This window comes from Pseudochaenichthys georgianus, chromosome 24 (assembly GCF_902827115.2).
Source record: "Pseudochaenichthys georgianus chromosome 24, fPseGeo1.2, whole genome shotgun sequence".
NCBI lineage: Eukaryota > Metazoa > Chordata > Actinopteri > Perciformes > Channichthyidae > Pseudochaenichthys > Pseudochaenichthys georgianus.
Genome location: NC_047526.1, coordinates 35,025,953 through 35,050,293, shown reverse-complemented (window position 1 = coordinate 35,050,293; position 24,341 = coordinate 35,025,953). Strand labels below are relative to the sequence as shown.

Here is a 24,341-nt window from a genome sequence, read left to right as displayed (position 1 = left end):
TTACACAAACATGGGAAGGTGGGTCTTCTGCCATAGAATATGTCTGGTCATGTCCAGTCCTGTACATCAGAGGCCATGCCCAGTTTCCACACATATGGGTATGGAGGAGGGGTCTTTAGGTTTTCTATCCTGTTTTTGAGCATAAAGACACTGGCAGAGAGAGAGAGAGAGAGAGAGAGAGAGAGAGAGAGAGAGAGAGAGAGAGAGAGAGAGAGAGAGAGAGAGAGAGTTCCCCTGGTATACTCTCTCCCTGGAGAGCTGGGTTTTCGCCTCGGTAAGGTTCTCTCAAACTTGGTAACTATTGCTTGAATCTCTGTGTATTGAATGCTGAGTGAATGGTTGGATGAAAGTTTAAAAAACTAGAATTCTAACTGATCATTCTGACGAGCCGCCTCTTAATGTGTCGGGCTATAGGTTGTGGATGTTAACCCCGTCGATCTGTGAGGAAATTCCTTTGGGTTTTGTCGGAAGACTTTAATGTCTAAACTATGAATTAAGGTTTTAGATTACAAAATGACCCCGGCATGATATGTTTAGTCTGATTCTAATGTTGTGACGAGAGAAGGTAAAAAACGTGTGGACCATTTTTCTTCAAATAAACTGATGCCACCTTTTGGACTGGGACAACTTAAAAGACATCTGTGCTCTCCTCTCCTGCTTAAGAGGTAAGACTGCACCCTGCCACACACACAATTAGTATAGGGCCACACCTCATTACTGATATTAAACCGATTTAGAGGGTCGTCTGAATTGAAACAGCAGTTAATTGAACCAGGAGTTGATAGAGGTGAGATCTTGCTGACGTTGGTGGATCTGAGCCGAGCAGTAAACTTACATAGACTCAATAACTTATGTTAGGTCAGTTAGTAGATCTGAGTAATTTGCCGGAATAAATTATCAGCCCTCCCGACTCTTACAGCATTAAACCTGCATTCCCTCTCATGGCCAGCAGGGGGCAACACATCTGGTTCCAAAAAGCAGTCAGATTGTCCAGAGAAAATGACCCGACTTCCCACTTGATTTATACCTCAGTAAACCTGATGAGTTTATGGTGTCTCTCGCTAGTTTCAATTCTTCTTTAATAAAGAATGTATACTATGGTCCCATTTAGAGAACAATAGATGATAAAGGAGGGTATTCTAAGATTATAAATCATATCAATAGTTTCTTCCTTTATTAACATCACCAGTGTAATCAATGAGACAGCTCACCCTGCTGGGCTTCCTGGTGTAGCTGATGGAGGCGTAGGAAACACAATCTTCAGGATCAGCCTGCTCAAATAAAATATATTATGATTAGTTATTTTAACTTTTGACCTCTTACTTTCTGTTACGGTCTCCGCCTTCTATCTGCTCATTAATATGTCTGAGTGTTTTCAGCTGTGTGTGTTATATGTAAATGAGCTGTGCGGGTGCCCTGACGTCATTGGCTGCCATCTCCTGGTCCGCCTCCCGAAGATTGTGATTGGATCACGCCGGGACCGACGAACTCCAATCGCAGCACACAGCAGGCGCGCACCTGCTGGAGATGACTTCAAAGCCTGTGACTGACGATCACTCCAGCGCCATGATCACTCTAGAGCAGCGTTTCTCAAAGTGTGGGGCGCAGAGATGTGATAGGTGGGTCGCGAAATAAATTCTTTTTTTTTCACACTGGTGGAATATCAAAACAACGACTGTAGATAACCCAATTTGTGTTCTTTGAAATTGAAAAGGATATTGCATTGTGTTTGTTACTTCCGTTGCAGTTGTATGTCTTAACACTAGAACCGCCAACGGGTACATTTTACCCGCAGCTGTTTTTTATTGTATGTAACTTTTTTTCAATAAAATATTAACGTCTCCCAGTCCGTGACTTTTCCTGAAAGTGTGTTATGTAACACCCTGTGTTGTTAAACATTGTCAATATGAAGTCAGATTGAAAAAATCGGCAAAAAAATTGCTATGTATACCTATTTCCGCCAGCGGGTAATATTTACCTCATAGAAATGCAGCGCTCTTCGCGCTATTGATTTCGCGCGTAAACATAAACATGACGTGTTGCTATAGCAACGCCTTTTGTCTACTGCTGTAGATAGAGAGAGAGATTGAGAGATAGATAGATTGAGAGAGAGATAGATAGATATATTGATAGAGAGATAGAGAGATAGATTAATAGATAGATAGTCATAGAGAGAGAGAGAGAGAGAGAGAGAGAGAGAGAGAGAGAGCCGGTTATATTTCCAAAATGGACAAAAGAAAGAGACTCATGAACGTACAGGAGGCACTAGCATTGCTAAACCGTCTGAGCGAAGCAGAGTCTGATGGTGGGGAAGTATCAGGACTGAGTGATGTGTCCTGGGTTTGTTCTGCCTCTGATGGGTCATCTGACAGCGATCCTGAGCCTCCGCGGAACGTGAGGCTGTCCCATCATGACCCCCCGCTTGCAGATGAGCCTACTGTACCAGCCCGTGCAGAAGGTATGATACAAATAAACATAAATATGACGTGTTGCTATAGCAACGCCTTTTGTCTACTGCTGTTCCTATAGATAGAGAGATAGAGAGATAGATAGATGGATAGATAGAGACAGATAGAGAGAGAGAGATAGAGATATATACCTAAACAAAACACAAGTCTAACACCAAGCATTTAAATCAGCACTGTAGCGATATGTTATACTTCATGCTATCTGTACAAACTATATAATATGAAAAGCTGAGAGTCCACAGATTATATTGGTATACATCTCATCCCTGTGCGATCAAAACTCACTGTTCTGTATGGTACATTGTACCTTGGAAATCAATAGCGGGTACACTTTACTCGTTGGCGGATATAGGTATACAGCGACCTCTGGCGGTTCTAGTGTTAAGTGTAATTTGGCATGCTTTTATTTTGAAGGCGAGTTTACGCTGTTGACAGTTGTTGTTGCTATGGAAACAAGAAACGTTTCACAGCGGGCGGAACTTGTCATAAAGTCCGCGATAATAAAGCCCACCCATTTAGAGGGAAGATATGATCGGTCAATTGTACTGTCATTTGACATTAGTCTCTCGTTCAGTTACTATAGCGACCCTCTGTGAATTCATAGCTGGACGTCCAATCAGCTCCTGTCTTCACAGACTCGCAGAGAGGAGCTTCTTTCATTTAACCCTTCACATTCAAACTGAAACTGAATAGGCAGATTCAAAGGATTTATTTCTTTGGAAATGTTATTTTAAATACAATTTAATCAAGTTATTTTTGGTAAAACTAATGAAAAATATTACTAAAAACATATTTAAAAAAAATATATAACGAAAAATATAATTTGTTTTAATGTTTTTAAATATTATTTTGTAGAATATCTTAGGCCCTCAGAGACAGGCTCGCCACTGGTAATACTCTCTCATACACACGTGTGAAACGCTCTCACAGACACACACAACAGCGTTGCAGTCGGGAAGAAAAGCAATGTGGAGCGAGAGAGAGAGAGAGAGAGAGAGAGAGAGAGAGAGAGAGAGAGAGAGAGAGAGAGAGAGAGCACACCTTTATCTATTTAATAAAGTTGTAAAAAAGTAAGAAATCATTCCAATGTGTACTATAGGACAGTAAAAAGTTTAAAAGGGGAGGGATTAGTTAAATATGCATAAATAAAAAGAAAGAATGCTAACTAGATAACATAAGATAAGAATAAACGAGTTTAAATGATCTGTTGTGATCATATTCTAAAGATGTTGGATTAATAAATAAATTCATGTTGGGCTCAAAGTAGGGCTGCTCGATTATGGCAAAAATCATAATCTCGATTATTTAGGTCAATAATTGATATCACGATTATTAAAAACGATTATCCATTTACTTTGAAAAACATCAATTTATTGAAGAAAATAATTTGAAAAGTATGTTTTTAACAGTTGATTACCCTGAACTTTAAGTATAATTCAACTGAAAAACCTATTTAAAATTAAATAAAATCGTTTTATTTTGATGACGTTGTTTTCATAATCGTTGCAAGCCAAAATCGTAATTGCGATTAAAATCCGATTAATTGAGCAGCCCTAGCTCAAAGTGCACCAGATTGATGCATTTAACTTCAACATTTAAAATCTTCCTGGGGGTGCATGCCCCCGGACCTCCCTAGAGGATGTGACGTCCACCACCAAATAAAGCAGGTTAAAATAATTAAATTGCTACATTTTATTTGAGTAAACACTGAAAACGGGTCCCACAGACCCAAACAGCACTCAAAGGTTAAAGGTAGCATGTAATAATGTTAAAATGTGCTAAATATATACACTGCAAAAAAACAAAAAAGAGGAGTAAAAGTAGCTCACGACTTGTTTTATTTTTTTAAAGTAACCCTCATCCTAAAAAAGGTTGGAGACCCCTGTAATAGAACGATACATTTGACAATTTTAAGCCTCGCCTACCATTTTATTGGAGCGATGAGGAACAGGTGAGGCTTGAAAAGGCCCACCTGTTCAAAGTGGGGAATGACAGAAAAGGTTTGAGAACCACTGCTCGAGAGGCTCTGACACAAAAATAGTGTTTTGGTAACACGGGGTGATCAGGTAACACTTAAAGACTTTGTCATGGAACGCAAAGCAGAGTAGGGGGCTAGTACACCCTCCTGAGGGTCCGGTTGTGGATGTCATGCGAGCATAACATGGTGAAAACAATCAGTCTAAATTAACAATCGGGACGGAAATGTTGGGATTTCCAAAGGGAGGTTCTGTGAATAAATTAAAAATCAAGAACCGAAATAATTGAACTGTTCATATCTTAGCACCGTAACTTTTATATTTTAATGTTTATTTTATTAGCTTTTATTTTGAATGACAGATTTTAAATGCCATTTTCTTAATGTCTTTCATTTTTTGTTTTTCTTTTAATGTTTCTTTTATTATCTTATACTGATTTGAAATGCCTTTGTCTGAATGTCTTTCATTTTTGTAAAGCACCTTGAATTGCCTGGTGCTGAAAGGTGCTATATAAATTAACTTGCCTTGCCTTGCCTTGCCTTGCCTTGCCTTGCCTTGCCTTGCCTTGCCTTGCCTTGCCTTGCCTTGCCTTGCCTTGCCTTGCCTTGCCTTGCCTTGCCTTGCCTTGCCTTGCCTTGCCTTGCCTTGCCTTGCCTTGCCTTGCCTTGCCTTGCCTTGCCTTGCCTAGCCTTGCCTAGACATGTGGACAGACGCCTCTCGCTACTTGCTCCTTAGAGAATTATGTTAACTGTGGTTAAACTCGTGTGCCCATCTCTGTGTGATATTGTGTATTAGTAGTGTCTAGAGTAGCTTAGTTAGTGTTTAGAGTAGTTTAGGTTGTTGTGACTGTTGCCTTTAATTTAGCTGTGTTTTTGTACAGACTCTTTTTTTTAGTGGTACCACTTTTAAAGTGAGGTTTTGTTTCGTTCTTTATATTACTATTTATTTTCCCTGTATGCCATTAGACTCCTTTTTTAGAGTCCTCCTTTTGTTTGGTTATTTGTCAACCTGTGCCCTTTTGGCCTTTGTTGTTGTGCCTGCCACTTTGTTTACCCTGCTAAGTCAAATAAACCCTTTATGATTTGACCAATTCCAACTGGTGTGAGTTGCAATTCCTCATCCCTAGTGAGGACGTAACACTTTCTGTTTAACAAATTCAGAAAAGTGGTTTACGTATCCTGTTTAAGGTGGAACAATTTATGAAATGACAATTGTGCAAAAATCCAATTATTCCTTTTTAAAACTCACCATGTCATCATCGGTCTCTGTTCTGGTGCCTTACAAGAAAAGGAAAAGAGAAAATGTACTTCATCTTCCACAGTTAACATCCACGTTTATCAGAAGCTTCTTGTTCATAAAGTGTAATGTGTGAATGTCCTCACCTCGAGTCCTCTTCCGTCTGATGACAGCCACAGTGATTGTTGTGAGAGCCGCAACAGCCACGATCACAACGATGATCCACCACCACCGACCTGGAAGAGAGCCGTTAGAAGAGTTACATACACTCAGAGGCTTTTATCTCTTTGTCTTCAAACTCTGGATCAACAACATGTCTTCTGGCTAAATGTCTGTTGATGTTTCTTTTCTATCATCTACCTTGATTCCTGCCGTCTTCAGATGCAGTTTTGGTTGTGCTGATTTTCACTGTTGTCGATGTTGTTGACACTGTAGTCACCTTCTCTTTATCATCACCTTAATCAAATCAAGTTTTATTAATAAAGCACATTTAAAAACGATTTTTGGTTGAGCCAAAGTGCTGTACATGTAATAAAAACACATTACTACAATAACAAAAGAAAGAAAAGACAATAATATACAACAGAAATATAAAAACAAAACACAGGGAAATATCAGCTCTGACTCGAAGGCCAGCGAGAAGAAGTGTGTTTTCAGTGAAGATTTTAAAACCCCTCGGATTAATGAATAAAATAACAACAAGCTGTGCAGTTATTAAAAACAAATGTAATCATCTGACACCACGACATAAAGATGTGACGCATCAGGATGAATGATTTTAAACGGCTCATCATGTTCTCACCTGAGGACTGAAGAGAAACAGCTGAGGTTCTGTCCTGTGACCATCACACACTTTACAAGTAAATAAAGTTAACCGTACCTGAGTTTAAGTTGTTTTTAGCTGCTGTTGTTGTTGTTGTTGATGGTTTTCTTTTCTTACCTGAGCAGATGAAAACAACTTAAACTATTTATTCTGAAACGTCCATAAAACAACAAAAATTGTACATAATTTTCATCAACAGTTAAAAGTAACTGAACCAGCTCATCGTGTTCTCACCGGAGGACAGAGGGCTGAGCGGAAACAGCTGCTCTTCTCTCGTGTTCTCATCAGTTACATTACATTTCAACTCAGACCTTGATTTGTTATTAGAATGAGAAGTCAGAAATGTCACAGAGGCAGAGCAGGGAGACGGACTCTCCCTGTTTTCTGTATCCACATCCCGACCCTGAAGCAGCCACTTCGCTGGGTGTCTACACTCTCCATACTTCGACACAGAGCAGTGTAACGTCACCTTTCCATTATGTTTCTGTTCGCTCACTGAAGATGGAGACATTGTGAGAGAAAGACAACACAAATACAACTTTATAACTGTTATTATTGTAGTGTTTCAGTATTTCACAACACACTTTAAAAACTGATGATGTAAATACTCACTGGTAACAACAGACAGAAAAACCTGAGAGTCTGGACCGTAATGTTGTCCTGATCTGAACTGTCTGGAGTTGTATTGGCCAGCATCCTCCTCTGTGACCTTCTTAATAACCAGAGAACACTTCCATGTAACTCTCAGTCTGTCTGGTTTAGCTTTGGCTTCTTGGTGGACCTGCCCGTCTTCAGACAGCGTCACTGAGCTTCTGGAATCACTGAAGGTCCAGGTTCTCTCACACTCATCCTGATCATCCATCACATTTTCAAAAGGCAAAGCGACTTCATCTCCAGCTCTGACAGTGAATAAGTATTGTTTCCCATTCGCAGCTGTTGAAGAAAACAATGTATATTAAAGCACTGCTAGTGATATTAAAGCTGTTTTATTTAAAGTGTTCTCTGCGTCCTCACCTGGAAAGTGGAGCAGCAGGAATGAAGACATTACGATCCTTCTGAACTCAGACATCGTGCTTCTCTCTCGGTCTCTGGCTCTCGACTGTCAGAGTCTCTGATCGGCTCCTTCTTTAACAAGAACTCAACATCTACTTCCTGTGATAAGGAGGAGTCACTTCCTCATCCATCTCTCCTCTGATGGCCGTTGGGTTAATCTGTTATATTAGCTTTTAAATCTCTTTTATCTTTTGTTGTTATAAAAAAAGAGTGAAAAAATGTAACACCAGACTTTTATGTTTGATGCATTTCTTCTCTTTGTTATTCAGAGTGACGGTAACTGCAGGCCTTCTTCATCAGCAACACAACAGAGGAAGTTGAGCATGTAAAGATGGCCAGTTTTAATGCCTGTTAACAACATGCTGGTTCCTCTTTGTATCTCTGCCGATTTATTTTTACTTTTTCCGAGAACTGAAGAAGCGTTTCTGTGAAGAAGTGGTTAACAGCAGCAGCAGAGCTCTGCAGGTTTGACCCTCTGATGCCGACCAACGAGCGTCTAATGAAACTCACTTTAATGGCCTACTTTTAAACACGTGTATTAGCCGGTGTTGTGTTCATGTTGTTTTGAAATAGCTTCATGCTCTTCACACTGCAGACTCTTCTGGGTGTGCCATTCTTAGAGCAGTCTCTCTGACCTGACTATCGGACGCTACACTCAACTCTCCAAGATGTTTTATCTGACTGAGTTTCATGTCCTGCACACTGCAGAGATGAGTCTGTGGTTCTCTCTGGCAGGAAGTATCAGGAGGATGTCCTGGGGGCAGATAGAGGGAGCAGATGGGAGGAGCAGCTGTAGAGGACGGGGTGAAGGTCGACCAGACAAGGGGTTGGAAACCTAGGAGGACGGAGGCCGTGGTGGGACCACCAACGCATACAGGATCATGGAGAAGTCAGGACCGCTTTATTTATGCAAAACGAAGCCGAGACCTCGAGAGGGAACCAGAGTCTGCCTCAGTTGAGCAGGAGAAACAGATGCAGAATCTGTTTCATATAATCATGTGTTTTAAGCCACACTAGTGAGTATTCATTTAGTTTCATGCCAAAGAGGCCTACCTATTTCTGTGAACAACAGTTGTACATTGGCATATTTGGTATCAGCAGAAAATGGTCATTGAACCTAGAATTATTTAAAGTCTGGGGGGACAGGAGATGCAACATGACACTGAATGAGGTCAGGAGGAGTTCAACTACACATGCCGTTTGAGGTGTATATAAGCTGTAAGATTCTCTAGGTCTACAGGGAATCACACTATTGACTGCTTTGGTGCAAGGTGATGTGTCTCTCCAACCCAGTCTCACGGCATTTCGTATTCACCAACACGATTTTTAATCTATTGATTCGTGTTCACCATCACGATTTGCTCCTTTTTTTCGTGTTGCACAGCACGATTTTAAAAGCAATGTATTTCTACTGGTAACGTGTTTGTGCCTGCAGGCTGCAGCACGTCTTTTTCTCCGGTCGGGTCGTGGAAGACCGGAAGCTGTGTGGTTCATAAAAACATGTTCTTAATCAATATCAAGCCACAATTATTGCTTTTATTTTAAATCGTATAATTTCGGACTTTTGTTGCCGTCTGTGAGGAAAATAAATGGGGCTCAGAGCCTCAGGATACTGAAATCTGTATTTTTAAATATTTTTTTCCTTCTAATTTGTTATTCTTTTCAAAATAACACACTGTTATTTACTCACCAATAACACACAATTATCCTTGCTTTTATTTATTGGTTTAATTCCATAACCTCGGGCTTTTTTGGCGTCCGTCAGGAACTGAATTTCAAAATAAATATAACCGGAAACAGACGTAGGCCTGTAAGGGACATTTCGAGCATCATTGCGATTGTCAACATTTCTGAGTTTAGGATGGCCGAAGACACTACACTACCCATAATCCCCAGCTATCGTTTAGGACTACAGTTCCCGTAAGGTTACGCAGAGCGTCAAACAGCTGTGTGAAATGGAACGAAACCACGCCAGACTATCCAAAACTGGAATCGAACACCCCCCCAGAACTACACATGCTGGCTATTGTGTTTCGCAAAATGTTCTACAATATGGGACGTCTCTACTGAACGTTTTCGTTTTTCCCACAATTAGAAGTTGCCAGTATTAAACACATTAATGTTATCAAATGTAAAACATATAATTAATAAATGGGTGAAAATCCCTTGTGTCCATAATGTGCAGCATTAATATATAGCATTAATATATACCCACATGACAGCTCATTGCTACTTTGTAATTCTACTCCACTACAATTCAGAGGTTAACCTGGTATTTTTACTCCACTGCATTTATTTGAGTTACTTTGCAGATTCTGATTAATGATGTGAAATATAAACAACCCTTAAATCAGACTTTAGTTACACCTGAGTAAAATGCAGGGAAGGTGATTGTCAAGTGCCAACAATCAGGAGAGATATTTGATAGTTGGTGCTTGAGAAGACTACACATGTATCTGCAATTGACATGAATGGAAACAAGTAATAAAGTATATTCATTACTCGTTATTCTCTACTAATAGTTAATTAAAGACTGTATATTATGGCTATTTTGCACATCCCTTTCAAGATGTTCAAAGGTTTATTGACATATCATACACAACTACGGTGTATGCAATGAATGAAAAACTTGGGTCACAGGTTCCTCAACAGTGCATTACAAGACATCTATCAATATGTGTGTACCTCCACCATTAAACTGTGATATTCTGCACATTTCTTATTCTATCTACATACATAAGAGTATAATTAATGTGTATAATATCAGTTAAAATAAGTGCTTCAACATAGTTAACATGGCAGGAAAGCAATATATTAGACGTTAATTACTTTGTCAGGCTTAATATTTAATGTGTTAATAAAGGTTAATCCGTTTTTCTGTTTTGCACCTCCTCCTATTAATATCTGTGTACATCCTGCACTAAACTGTTTTATTGTAGAGATCACTTATAGTATATTCTTGATTTTTTATATTCTATATTTCTATATTTATACTTTCCCCCTATGAAAGTATGTACTCTTAATATTTTTTTAATCAAATATAACACATAAAAACAATAATTCAATAACGTGCTTTAACCACTAGGAGGTGCACACGAGGTGCACACAGCCATAATAACTTTGTATTATTAGTGTGTATGTACAACATCTGAAGATGTATAGTTTTATTCATGCTTTCACATCATTTTACAGCATATTACTATACTATTTCAGACTCAGTATTTACATTCTTACATTCAAAGAAAATCAGTAATATCTTTGAAAACTACAGTCCTTTTTTATCAGCTGTGCACCGTTATGGTGTAAATATAACCTATCTATGAATTAGATCAAATGTAAAAGTCAGCCGAATTAGTGTTGATACTGCAAGGAGACGTATTGTGTGAAGAAAAATTGAAGATGTTGTTTAATTGTTGATATATTTATGATCCACGTCAAGTATTCAGTTTCGGCGCCATTTCTTCCAGTTTTTCCAAAGGTCTTCTCATCAGGGCTCTCTAAAGAAAGTTCTACGGCAGATCTGTAATATGTAATGCAGCCGAACCGTGTATTACAATGCCGTTATGTGATGACTTTCAAAGAGAAAAGCAAGAGCACTCGGAATTAAGTATTATTTTATACTTTTAAAATGTTTTCCGGATTTCATATAATATAAACACCAAATCCCAGCATGCATTGCGGCTAACACATCCAATCAACGAGCTTAAAACCATAGCTGAGGATCTTGGGTAATCGCTCGAAATGCCTACGTCTGTTTCCGGTTATATTTATTTTGAAATTCAGTTCCTGACGGACGCCAAAAAAGCCCGAGATTATGGAATTAAACCAATAAATAAAAGCAAGGATAATTGAGTGTTATTGGTGAGTAAATAACAGTGTGTTATTTTGAAAAGAATAACAAATTAGAAGGAAAAAAAGATTTTAAAAATACAGATTTCAGTATCCTGAGGCTCTGAGCCCCATTTATTTCCCTCACAGACGGCAGCAAAAGTCCGAAATTATACGATTTAAAATAAAAGCAATAACTGTGGCTTGATATTGAGTAACAACATGTTTTTATGAACCACACAGCTTCCGGTCTTCCACGACCCGACCGGAGAAAAAGACGTGCTGAAGCCTGCAGGCACGAAACACGTCGATTTTCACCCATTTATTAATTATATGAGACGCCGGAGTAGCCAGCGCCAGCCAATCAAATCCCGTTTCCCAAAATCTGACAGCTGAAGCCGTAGCCAATCAAACCGCGTCTAAGCTGGGAGAGATATCCCGCCGTTCATTTCTATATTTAAAAAAAAGTCGGAGGAGAAACTAACTATCGCCGTAGCAAATTACCCGGTTTTGTATGACCAGACCCTCTTCACCTACCGGGATACAAACCGGAGGAACCAGGCATGGAGGGAGGTGGCAGAGACAGTGGGGGAACTGGTAGGGTTTCGCCTGTTTGGGGAGTTTATATATATATATTGCTCCCATACAATCCCGACACGCCCAGCTTCAAGCTATTTTTGAAGCTGTAGTGTGGACGCTCCGTAAAGGAGGACCAGTCTGAAAGCTGACAGGATGTTAATCAGGCGATTTGAAAAGGTCTATAGCCACCTAGCCAGGGTTGTTAGCCTCTTCTTGATGTGCCTTTCTTAGAGCTTCCTCTGTGACGCTCTGATGCACTCTCCAAGAACGCATAAGAGTACGTAAATCTAATCAAACAGTATCACTTTCTTTCTTGCCTCATACCTGATCCCAGGATATCACCACAGCTCCACTAAATGTGCGACACCTTCCTTGGCTCTGACACAAACTGTATGTTGTTTACAAAGTGAGAGCCAGGGCAAAGAGAGGTGTTAAACCCAACAAAGCGTTGTGTTGTCAGTGTGTTGGAGATAGAGAGAGAAACACAACTCATTATAACACTTTTTATTTGGATTATATATCATTAAAGCAAAGAAAGTGTAAAATATTCCATTAGGACTCAAGCTCATTAAAGCATCCTAACATACTGTAAGCATTTCAGGTTTAGGAATACATATAGAGTAAAAAGTGAGTATAGTAAATATATTGTATAGACTATTGATCAGATAGAGCATGTGCAGCAGTAACAGTAGGCAGTACAGGTATATATACTGTAGGTGTAAGGACATGTAATGCTAAGAAGAAGACATTATATGAATCATTAATAGAAAACAGTAATGCAAGCCATTCTCAAAATTGATTGAACCAAGTCTGACTGATAGTCCCTAGAGAGCAATGAAAAAATATGGATTAGGGATAATTTACAATTTAGAATATTTTATTAATTCAACCCAACACTTGTATGTATGAACATGTGCAGCAGTTATAGTAAGAAGTGAAGGTATACTAATCCAATATATACTGTGAGTACAAGTAATGGTGATAATAAGATATTATATACAGAAAAAACAGCTGGAGGTTTGATAAGCAGTAATATAACTATGTATGGGGATGTGAGAGCATACTTAAAGGACGTTCAGTCAGAAATGAATGAATATAATGAGCTGTGTTTCCTATCACATGGAGGTGAGTTTCTGAAGGGCCTCTCGTGGGGCTCAGGTGCTCTCAGTCATCAGAAATGGTTCTCCTGTAACATATGAGGAGGTGATGTTTGACAGCAGTGGACTCTGAGGGGAGTTGATGTTGTTGATCAGTCACACATGCCCTTTCACACCAATGCGTTTTCAGCTCCAGCTCCAGCTCGGAGCTGGAGCCTGAAAAGTACCGTTTTTTCCTGTTCACACCGCAGAGACGCCGCCTCTTAGCTCCGGAATCCGGTTCACTTCCAGTTCCAAAAAATTGTCGGTCTAGAGGCAAGAGCTTCGGAGCTAAGAGGCGGCGTCGCTTACGTCTTTCTTACGTCGAGGCGGGGGCAGGGGCAGATTCGTCGTTGAAGTAGATGCTGAAGACCACAAAGAAGTCTTGCATTTCGCATGTGATGTTTGTAAAGTTCCAAGTAAAGTCGTCCCTTGTAAAGTCGTCCGATGCCTTCCATTTCGTTTCGTAAGAGGATAACCAAAGCGAACAGCGCTTCAATACAATCGGCTATTGTTGTTGTTGTCGATGTGAGGGATTTCTGCGCGGTTTGGATTTTATGAAGCAGGCGCGTAAACGGTGACGTCATGACGCAGCAGCGGCAGCTCTGGGCGGTGTGAACAGAGCAGGAGCAGAAAAGGGAAACCGGAGCTGAACCAGAAAATATCCCGCTCGGAGCTAGAAAGGGAAAAGCGCTGGTGTGAAAGCCGCAACAGAGGCAGAAGGCTCTCCATCGTTTTCATAGTCCACCTCATCTTCATCTTCATCTTCATCATTCTGCTCATGTCAACATGGAACAAAGACATGGTAAAAACACAGAGATGAGCTGGAAAGTAACTAAGTACATTTACTCAGGTTCTGCACTTAAGTATATATTTAAAAAACTTTACTTGAGTATTTTCACTCGTCACGATCTGTCTGTGTTTTCCTGCTTTATGTTTATTTTCCAAAACATATTTCTAGACCGACTGGAAAACTGGGTGGGACTTTCAGCACCAGTTCTAAATTTGTTTGAATCCTACTTAAAGGACAGGAAAAACTTAGTTTCTACAGGTAACTGCACATCTGAATTTACAAAAATGACATGTGGGGTTCCTCAGGGCTCCATCTTGGGGCCTCTTCTCTTTAACATCTACAGGCTACCACTGGCTGCATTTCATTTAATTGTAAGCATTATAACGAGCTGTTGATTCAACTACATGGTCACTTTGAAGCCTCCTTATTGAGCATTTATTTCATTGTGTTGCTGTTTTCTGTTATTTTGGTTAATGAACTGTTTAGCTTTGCTGAGATCATTTAATTTGGATACATAAATATTCTAAATTATTCTTGTGTTGCATCTTCTTCTGCCTGTCATATATCCACTGTTAAAATTGGAGAACAAATAATACACACATTTAATTATGCAATGTTCAAACTCACCATGTTTTCTTCTGTCTGTGCTTTGCTCCCTGAAAAAAGGACAAAACAAGTTGATATTAGATTTACTTTTATTTTTGTATTTCATCTGTGAAAATCTCCTACCTTTAGCTCTTGTCCATATGTTGACTGTAACCACACTGATGATGAGGGCTGCTAAACCCACGGACACGATGATGAGCCTCAAGCGACCTGGAAAGGAGAAGTTAGACGAGTTAAATATAGTCAGAGGTTTTTATCTCTTTATCTCTAAAATCTGAATGAACAAAATGTCTTTTGGCTGTTTAATGCTTCCTTGTCACCTTCACACAGGGACACATGCAGAACATACACACACTCACACAACTTATTTATAATCTTCTTTTTCATCTACATAACATGTTACCTTTATAAACTATGTTGGATTTGAGTCCACTCCTTATCATCTTCCAATACATCATCTATATTTCTTTTTGCTTTTTTCCCCCAACAGCTGCAGATGTGAGAGATTACTGCTTCACCGTCAGACCTGGAGATGAAGTCACTTTGCCTTGTGACAATGTGATAGATGATCAAGATGAGTGTGAGAGTACTCTCTGGCTCTTCAGACATTCAAAAGGTTCAGCAGCAGTGACGCTGTTTGAAGGCCGGCAGATTTACAACGATTCAAAAGCTAAATCAGACAGACTGAGCGTTACAGAGAAATGTTCTCTGGTTATAAAGAAGGTCACAGAGGAGGATGCTGGTCATTACAACTGCAGACAGTTCAGATCAGGAGAACAAGAAGGTTCAGGCTCTCGTGTTTTTCTGTCGAAACCACGGCAGACTATCCACAACTGGAATCGAACGCCCCCCCGAGAACTACACATGCTGGCTATTGTGTTTCGCAACATGTTCTCTATGGCACGTCTCTACTGGGAATTGTAGTTTTAAAAGACGTTTTTGTTTTTCCCAAAATTAGAAGTTGACAGTATTAAACTGTGTACAGCCCTGTAGGTTTAGGCGATACGAAACACATTGGTGTGTACACATTTAAAACATGTAATTACTACATGGGTGAAAATCGCTTGTATCCATAATGGGCAGCATTAATATATATTCTACTCCACTACAATTCAGAGGTTAACCTGGCATTTTTACTCCACTACATTTACTTTAGTAACTCTGCAGATTCTGATTAATGATGTGAAATATAAACAACCCTTAAATCAGACATTAGTTACACCTGAGTAAAATTCAGGGAAGGTGATTGTCAAGTGCCAACAATCAGGAGAGATATTTGATAGTTGGTGCTTGAGAAGACTAAACATTTATCTGCAGATCTCTATAAAGTATATTAATTACTCGTTATTCTCTACTAATAGTTAATTAAAAACTGTATATAATTGCTATTTTGCACATCCCTTTCAAGATTTCCTAAGGTTTATTGACATATCATATACACAACTAGTGTAGTTATGCAACAGTGCATTACAAGACATCTATCAATATGTGTGTACCTCCACCATTAAACTGTCATATTCTGCACATTTCTTATTCTATCTACTACATACATAAGAGTATAATTAATGTGTATAATATCAGTTAAAATAAGTGCTTCAACATAGTTAACATTGCAGGAAAGCAATACATTACACGTTCAGTACTTTGTCATGCTTAATATTTATCTGTAGATAGATACCCCCAAAGCTTTTTTCTTATTTAAAAGAAGACCTTAATCTAAAGTATTCTTTAATGTCTTAATAAAGGTTAATTAGTTTGTCTGTTTTGCATATCCTCATATTAATATCTTTGTACATCCAGCACTAAACTGTTTTATTGTAGAGATCACTTACAGTATCTTCTTGATTTTTTATATTCTATATTTCTATCACAGACCTTCTCCTTTCCCCATATGAAAGTATGTACTGAACATTATTCAACAGAAATAACATTATTCAACAAAAATAATTCAATAACGTGCTTTAACCACTAGGCGGTGCACACAAGGTACACACAGCATACTAATAATAACTTTGTATTATTGTTGTGCACTGCCAAAAGTGTTAGTCAGTCATGTTTCATGTTGTTATTCTTGTATTATTTTTCACTTCTCGTTTGGTTTTGTCACTTCTCATTTCAGGTTCCTTGACGCCCTTTCCTAATGTGTTCTCCCGCGCTCATCAGCGTCAGCCCCGCCCCTGATTGTTTTCACCTGTGTCTTGTTGTTGAGTGTTTAAATCCCCCAGTCTCCCAGTGTTCAGTGTCAGTTCGTCTTGTCCTGTCCTCATGTCAGAACTCTGCTCATCAACGGTTGCTCTTTTTGTTACATGCCTTATTCATGCTCCTGAAATTTATTGTAAGTTTGTTCCTCACGTTGTTAGGGATTTTTTGTTGTGCCTTTGTGAAACCTATTTTTGTTCGCCTCGTGAAGAGTGCCGTTATCTTTTTTGAATATCCTTTTTGACAAATAAAGTATATTACTTGTACTTTATCTCTGGCTCCCGGGTCGTGCAATTGAGTCCTTTTTTTCCCTTGTGTATCCAAGTTCGTAACAATTATTAGTGTAGGACACTTATGTATGTATAACATCTGAAGATGTGTAGTTTACAAGTTTTATTCATGTTTTTACATCATTTTACAGGATATTGCTATACTATTTCTCATGTTTTACTTCTACACATTAATATCTGATTTGTAAAACATCACAGACAGAAAGGTATATCCGTCATTTAATGGTAAGCTATTGAAATTGTGATTCCATAGATGTGTCTCCCATCACCCAAATCCCCTGACTATTCTCTCAACTCAGTATTTACATTCTGATATTCAAAGAAAATCAGTAATATCTTTAAAAACTACAAGTCCTTTTCTATCAGCTGTGCACCGTTATGCTGTAAATATAGCCTATCTACCAATTGGATCAAATATAAAAGTCAGCCGAATTAGTGTTGATACTGCAAGGAGACGCATTTTGTGAAAAGAAATGCAAGGAGTTGTTTAATTGTTGATATATTTATGATCCACGTCACATATACAGTTTTGGCGGCAGTTCTCCTGTTTGTCCAGAAGTCTTCTCATCAGGGCTCTATAAATAAAGAACTACAGCAGATGTGTAATATTTAATGCAGCTGAACCGTGTATTACAATGCCGTTATGTGATGACTTCCAAAGAGAAAAGCAAGAACACTCGGAATGGCTCATAACATAAATGTTTTCGGATATCATATCGCATTAACATCATATCCCAACATGCATTGCGGCTAAACATCCAATCAACGAGCTTCAAGCTGAGGATCTTGGGTAATCTGTTCAGTGGGTGGTTTGTATCGCTCGAAATGTCCCTTATAGGCCTACGTCTGTTTCCGGTGACTTTATTTACGGCTAAAAAGCCCAAGATTATAGAATTAAATGAATAAATAAAAACAAGGATAATTGTTTGTTATTGTTGAGTAAATAACTGTGTGTTATTTAGAAAAGAATAACAAATTAGAAGGAAAAAAAGATTCAATATTTTGAGGCTCGAAGCCCCATTTCTTTTCCTCACAGATGGCAAAAAAAGTCCGACACTATACGATTTAAAATAAAAACAAATAAATAAAAAGATAAAACACTGGCATGTAATTTACATTAGAATAAATAGAATGGTTTTGAATAATAGATGAGAGTAAAATCTACGTCACTTTACAGCCCCGCCCACTTTTGGGGAAACCAACGCTGTCATTTGAACGGCGATCAAGCCTGAAGCCACAGAGATCTTCTGTTACTGTCCTTTCTTCTTAGAGGAAGTACAGAAACACGTAACTCTGGATTTGTTTTAATGTTTGAGGTTCAATAAACGACACAGCAGCTTTTTGTCATGTAAAAACTATTATGTTCTGCCTCGCTCATGAGAGTAACAGCTGGCGAAATTACAGCCTTGCCTACTGATTTCAAATGTGTGCTCTAAAATGATAATTATAAATGACTATTATCATTATTATAAGCAAGACAATACATGGCAAAGATATGTAGAAAATAAACGTATTTGAGATACGTTCATAACGAACGTAACGTGGGAGAAAATACGTTTCTAGCTAATCGTAATTGAGAATGCAGTTTAGTTCTGTGGGAACGTCATTTTTAGGAGACAGGGTTGTTACAAACACAACTCATCGCTCTCAGTTAAAGGAACAGTACGCAGTAAAGTACCGTCAGTGATATTAAAGCTGTTTTATTTAATGTAATCGGTAAATGGGAAATGGACTGTATTTATAAAGCGCTTTATCCAGTCTCTCACCCCCTCAAAGCGCTTTACATACAACAAGTCACCATTCACCCCCAGTTCATGCAGAGCAATGTGCCCCTTGCTCAATGCAGGGGTTAGAGCAGGGGTGTCAAACTCAATTTAATCTCGGGCCACATTCACATAATGGTTGCACTCAAAGGGCCAGTTTTGTAAAAATACATATATAAATAAATAATATATAATATAATAATGTATTATATTACATTATTGCCTCTGCATTGGATTATTATCGGATAGGGTAATAACTTCATCATTAACTACGTCTGAAAGCAGAAGTCTATTATATATAATTGCAAGTCTCTTCAGTGTGCATGTCACAAAAGAATTTCAAAAGAATTCTGGAAAAAAAGTTAAAAAAAAAGAAAAAAGTGACATTTTGGAGAAAGAAAATCAGATTCTGAGAAAAAAAAAGGCAAATTTGAGATGCATTGTGGGACATGTAGTTTATGGGCAATGTGCTTCTGTAAATCGGCATGTAACCGTATAATAAACATCTTATATTCTTTGCAAGCTCTTGTGTGTATATACTGCATGTGTGCTTGTCTTTTCTAACTGTGAATGTATATTTTCTCACTACCTTTATTTTTGTCCTCTTGTTCTGTTTGATTGTTTTCAGATGCAGTGTTGGTTTAGTCACCTTCCCTGCATCCTCACCTTAATGAATAAAATAACAACAAGCTGTACAGTTATAAAAACAAAATGTAATCATCTCACATCACGACATAAAGATGTGACGCATCAGGATGAATGATTTTAAACAGCTCATAATATTCTCACCTGAGGACTGAAGAGAAACAGCTGAGGTTCTGTCCTGTGACCATCACACACTTTACAAGTAAATTAAGTTAACTTATCAATCAATCAATCGATGTTTATTTATATAGCCCAATATCACAAATGTGTCTCAGTGGTCTTCACAGATTGTACAGAATATCAGTATGACAATACGACACCCTCTGTCCTTAGACCCTCTGTCCTTAGACCCTCTGTCCTCAGACCCTCTGTCCTCAGACCCTCTGTCCTCAGACCCTCTGTCCTCAGACCCTCTGTCCTTAGACCCTCTGTCCTCAGACTCTCTGTCCTTAGACCCTCTGTCCTTAGACCCTCTGTCCTTAGATCCTCTGTCCTTAAACCCTCTGTCCTCAGACCCTCTGTCCTTAGACCCTCTGTCCTTAAACCCTCTGTCCTTAGACCCACACATCGTACAAGGAAACACTTCCAGAGAAAACCCACAGTTTAAAGGGAACATGGAGAAACCTCAGGGAGAGCAGCAGAGGAGGGATCCCTCTCCCAGGACGGACAGACGTGCGATAGATGCCGTGTGTAAATTGAAAAGATAATACATTTGCAACATAGGAATGTTTGGAAATGCATGTGTGTATAATAGGAAGATGAATCCACGAGGATATCCATCCAGGACTGCTGACCTTACCTGAGTTTAAGTTGGGTTTAGCTGTTGTTGGTGTTGGTGTTGGTGTTGGTGTTGTTGTTGCTGGTTTTGTGTCCTCACCTAAACAATAAACACATCTCAAAAAACTATTTAGTCTGCAACTTCTGTAAAAACAAACACATATTTAAGATAATTATTCATGTCAGATTGAAGTAACTTACACATCTCATCATGTTCTCACCTGAGGACTGAGGGCTGAAGGGGAACACCTGTACTTCTCTCGTGTCACCATCAGTTACTTCACAAGTAAACAACTCAGACCGTGATGCGTAACTAAAAAGAGAAGTCAGAAATGTCACAGAGGCAGAGCAGGAAGACGGTGATGTCTTTATCTCTCTGTGATCTTTATCCACATCTCGACCCTGAAGCAGCCACTTCACTGAGTGTCTACACCATCCATATGTCTCCACAGAGCAGCGTAACGTCACCTCATCGTTGTCCTGATGCTCAATCACTGAAGACGGAGATATTGAGAGAGAAAAGAGAACCACAATATGTACCAACATGTAAATGTACTTCATCCCTGTGATCATCATAACTATTGGAATGTTTCAGTTTAGAGACGGTTTGAAAACATCTCGATGTAAATACTCACTGGCAACAACAGACAGATCAACCACAGAGTATGGACCTCCTGATCTGCTCTGTCCACAGAAGTAAAAACCAGCATCCTCCTCTGTGACCTTCTCTATAACCAGAGCACATTTCTCTGTAACTCTGAGTCTGTCTGATTTAGCTTCGCTCTGAATCTGCCCGTCTTCAAACAGCGTCACTGCTGCTGAACCTCTTGAATCACTGAAGAACCAGACAGTTCTCTCACACTCATCCTGATCCTCTATATCATAGTCACACGGCAAAGTGACTTCATCTCCAGCTCTGACAATGGGGAAGTATTGGTTTGAATCTGCAGCTGTTGGGGAAAAGCAGAAGGAAATATAGACGTGATAAATGCTGACAGAATGATGATGTATTATATGAAAAGGTAAGAGTTGGAGTTCTGGTTGATCTGTTTAATGAATCGTTTAACGACTCATTCAAACCAGAGTTAATTACAGATCACTAACTGAAGCGTTCAGAGCGAGGGTGACGGTCACTTTAAAGAATGTTGCTATGTGGGTTCTAGTGAGCGAGAGTTCACTAAAGTCACCAGGTTACAAACACAACTCATCGCTCTCAGTTAAAGGAACAGCACGTAGTAAAGTACCGTCAGTGATGTTAGAGCTGTTTATTTCATGTACTGGTGAATGGACTGTATTTATAAAGCGCTTCATCCGTCTCTCACCCCTCAAAGCGCTTCATCCAGTCTCTAACCCCTCAAAGCGCTTTACATACAACAAGTCACCATTCACCCCCAGTTCATACAGAGCAATGTGCCCCTTGCTCAATGAAGGGGTTAGAGCCATTTCCCTTTCATCATTATGGTTTGAATGTTTGTCTTATTACTAAAAGGCTTTAGAGTAAACTCTTAACTATTTATTTTTGTGAATCACACTACGCTTTAAAAGATGTTAGTTAAAGTCTCACTTATTTGCTTTCAGATGTGACGTGCATGTCTGTATCTCTATATATGGCATGGCGTTGGTTCACAGCTGAGGGTGTGATTAGACAGGAAGTGGTAGAGTCTTTTGACCGTGTTCTTTTTGTCCTTTTTTGATACGGAGAACTTTGAGTTACTTTGAAGCGAGGAAGTTTGTCTTCATGTTTGTATGTCGCCTGGATCAAAGAATAAACCTGATGTGATTCAACGCTACAACGATCTCTGCAAAGTTAGTTAGGAAGCCAAGAGAGGCGCGTCATCGCCCACACCCGATAGAGGAGAGTGGATATTAAATGTAGAAACGGATTCAAACGCCACGACAGAAGGTATCTTTCACACACCGTTCCCATTGGGAGCGACTTGGGGTTCAGCATCTCGCCCAAGGATACATCGATTTCAATGAGAGACGCCCTCACTAGCTTTCACTAACAGTCGTGAACAGTGTGTGTTCTCTGCGTCCTCACCTGCAAAGTGGAGCAGCAGCATCAGGAATGAAGACATCACGATCCTTCTGAATTCAGACATCGTGCTTCTCTCTCGGTCTCCGGCTCTCGACTGTCAGAGTCTCTCACCTGCAGCTTCTTTAATAAGAACTCAACATCTGCTTCCTGTGGTAAGGAAGAGTCACTTCCTCATCCATCTCTCCTCTGATGGCCGTTGGGTTAATGTGTGACTTCAGCATTTAATCTCTCTTGTTTTTTTGGTTTAATAAAAAGAGTAAGACACTTTTTTAACATCAGACTTTTATGTCTGATGCATTTCTTCTCTTTGGTTGTTCAGACTGACGGTAACTGCAGGCCTTCTTCATCAGCAACACAACAGAGGAAGTTGAGCATGTAAAGATGGCCAGTTAATGGCCAGTTAATGAATGTTAACAACATGCTGGTTCCTCTTTGTATCTCTGCCGATTTATTTTTACTTTTTCCGAGAACTGAAGAATCGTTTCTGTGAAGAAGTGGTTAACAGCTGCAGCAGAGCTCTGCAGGTGTTACCCTCTGAGGCCGACCACATAACCATCAGAAACGTTAATAAACACAAGTGTCTAATTAAACTCATATTAATTGCCTATACTTTTAAACACGTGTATTAGCCGGTGTTGTGTTCATGTTGTGTAATGGCCTACTTTTAAACACGTGTATTAGCCGGTGTTGTGTTCATGTTGTGTAATGGCCTACTTTTAAACACGTGTATTAGCCGGTGTTGTGTTCATGTTGTTTAATGGCCTACTTTTAAACACGTGTATTAGCCGGTGTTGTGTTCATGTTGTTTTGAAATAGCTTCATGCTCTTCACACTGCAGACTCTTCTGGGTGTGCCATTCTTAGAGCAGTCTCTCTGACCTGACTATCGGACGCTACACTCAACTCTCCAAGATGTTTTATCTGACTGAGTTTCATTTCCTGCACACTGCAGAGATGAGTCTGGTTCTCTCTGGCAGGAAGTATCAGGAGGATGGCCTGGGAGCAGATAGAGGGAGCAGATGGGAGGAGCAGCTGTAGAGGACGGGATGAAGGTCGACCAGACTTGCTGGACCACCACGGAGGAAGTCAGAAAGGAACGAGGGAGTCCTAGGAGGATGAAGAATCTCTCTGGAGGGCAAAGGCTGTGGCAGGATCACCGAGGCATACAGGACCATGTGGTTGGATGTTAGGACCGTCTCAGATATTGCAGAACGAAGCTGAGTCCTCTTCGACTGAGCAGGGGAACAGGGGGCTTCCACAAATATGACACGTGGGGTACCTCAAGGCTCCATCTTGGGGCCTCTTCTCTTTAACATCTACATGCTACCACTGGCTGAGATAATGAAAAACAACGAGTAAGAAAGAGTAAGTGCATTGAACAAATCAATGACTGGATATGTCAGAACTTTCTTCAATTAAATAAAGATAAAACTGAGGTAATTGTTTTTGGAGCCAAGGAAGAACTGGCAAAATGGGGTTCTGCTCAACAGATGAAGCGCTGACTGAACCTGAGGACCAAACTGAAAGCTGACGGATGTTAATCAGGCAATTTGAAAAGGTCTATAGCCACCTAGCCAGGTTTGTTAGCCTCATCTAGATGTGCCTTTCGTAGAGCTTCCTCTGTGACACTCTTGTGCAAGAACGCATAAGAGTACGTAAGTCAAATCAAAGTGTATCACTTTCTTTCTTGCCTCATACCTGATCCCAGGATATCACCACAGCTCCACCGAATGTGCAACACCTTCCTTGGCTCTGACACAAACTGTATGTTGTTTACAAAGTGAGAGCCAGGGCAAAGAGAGGTGTTAAATCCAACAAAGCGTTGTGTTGTCAGTGTGATGGAGATGGAGAGAGAAACACAACTCATTATAACACTGATTAAAAGTACTCTTTTTATTTGGATTATAAATCATTAAAGCAAAGAAAGTGTAAAATATTCCATTAGGACTCACGCTCATTAAAGCATCCTAACATACTGTAGGCCAGTGGTTCTCAACCTTTTTACACCAAGTACCACCTGAGAAAATAGTTGGCTCTCCAAGTACCAGCATATGACCAATGTTAAAATACAGTCGTACAGTTCATGCAGGACTCGGAGGCAAATGTATTCATAATAACATTATTTATTGTCA

The 24,341-nt window shown here is 39.5% G+C and overlaps 1 protein-coding gene across 4 annotated transcripts; it reads right to left on the bottom strand.

Moving 5' to 3' along the window:
- Positions 1-12,452: 12,452 nt before the first annotated feature.
- LOC139433032 (uncharacterized) lies at positions 12,453-22,316 on the bottom strand. Of its 4 annotated transcripts, none has more exons than XM_071201881.1 (7): positions 22,214-22,316; positions 20,808-21,122; positions 20,394-20,666; positions 20,195-20,272; positions 14,622-14,708; positions 14,520-14,548; positions 12,453-13,874 (listed from the first exon to the last, which is right to left on the bottom strand). In XM_071201881.1, exons 1-7 carry the CDS (start codon positions 22,272-22,274, stop codon positions 13,776-13,778), a joined length of 942 nt encoding a protein of 313 aa, XP_071057982.1. In that variant the 5' UTR covers positions 22,275-22,316; the 3' UTR covers positions 12,453-13,775. The 4 variants fall into 4 exon arrangements, 2 of the variants coding, with proteins under 2 accessions (XP_071057982.1, XP_071057983.1); XM_071201882.1 differs by having other exon boundaries at positions 20,808-21,116; XR_011642598.1 differs by lacking the exon at positions 12,453-13,874 and adding an exon at positions 19,340-19,416 and having other exon boundaries at positions 14,536-14,548.
- Positions 22,317-24,341: the final 2,025 nt, after the last annotated feature.

Excerpts from the sequence above, each read along its gene's own strand:
- LOC139433032 (XM_071201881.1), bottom strand. The coding sequence starts at position 22,274 with ATGTCTGAATTCAGAAGGATCGTGATGTCTTCATTCCTGATGCTGCTG. Across the intron at positions 21,123-22,213 it reads GCTGCTGCTCCACTTTGCAG|CTGCAGATTCAAACCAATAC; the intron begins GTGAGGACGCAG and ends TTTCCCCAACAG. Across the intron at positions 20,667-20,807 it reads TGATCTGTCTGTTGTTGCCA|TGATTGAGCATCAGGACAAC; the intron begins GTGAGTATTTAC and ends CTCCGTCTTCAG.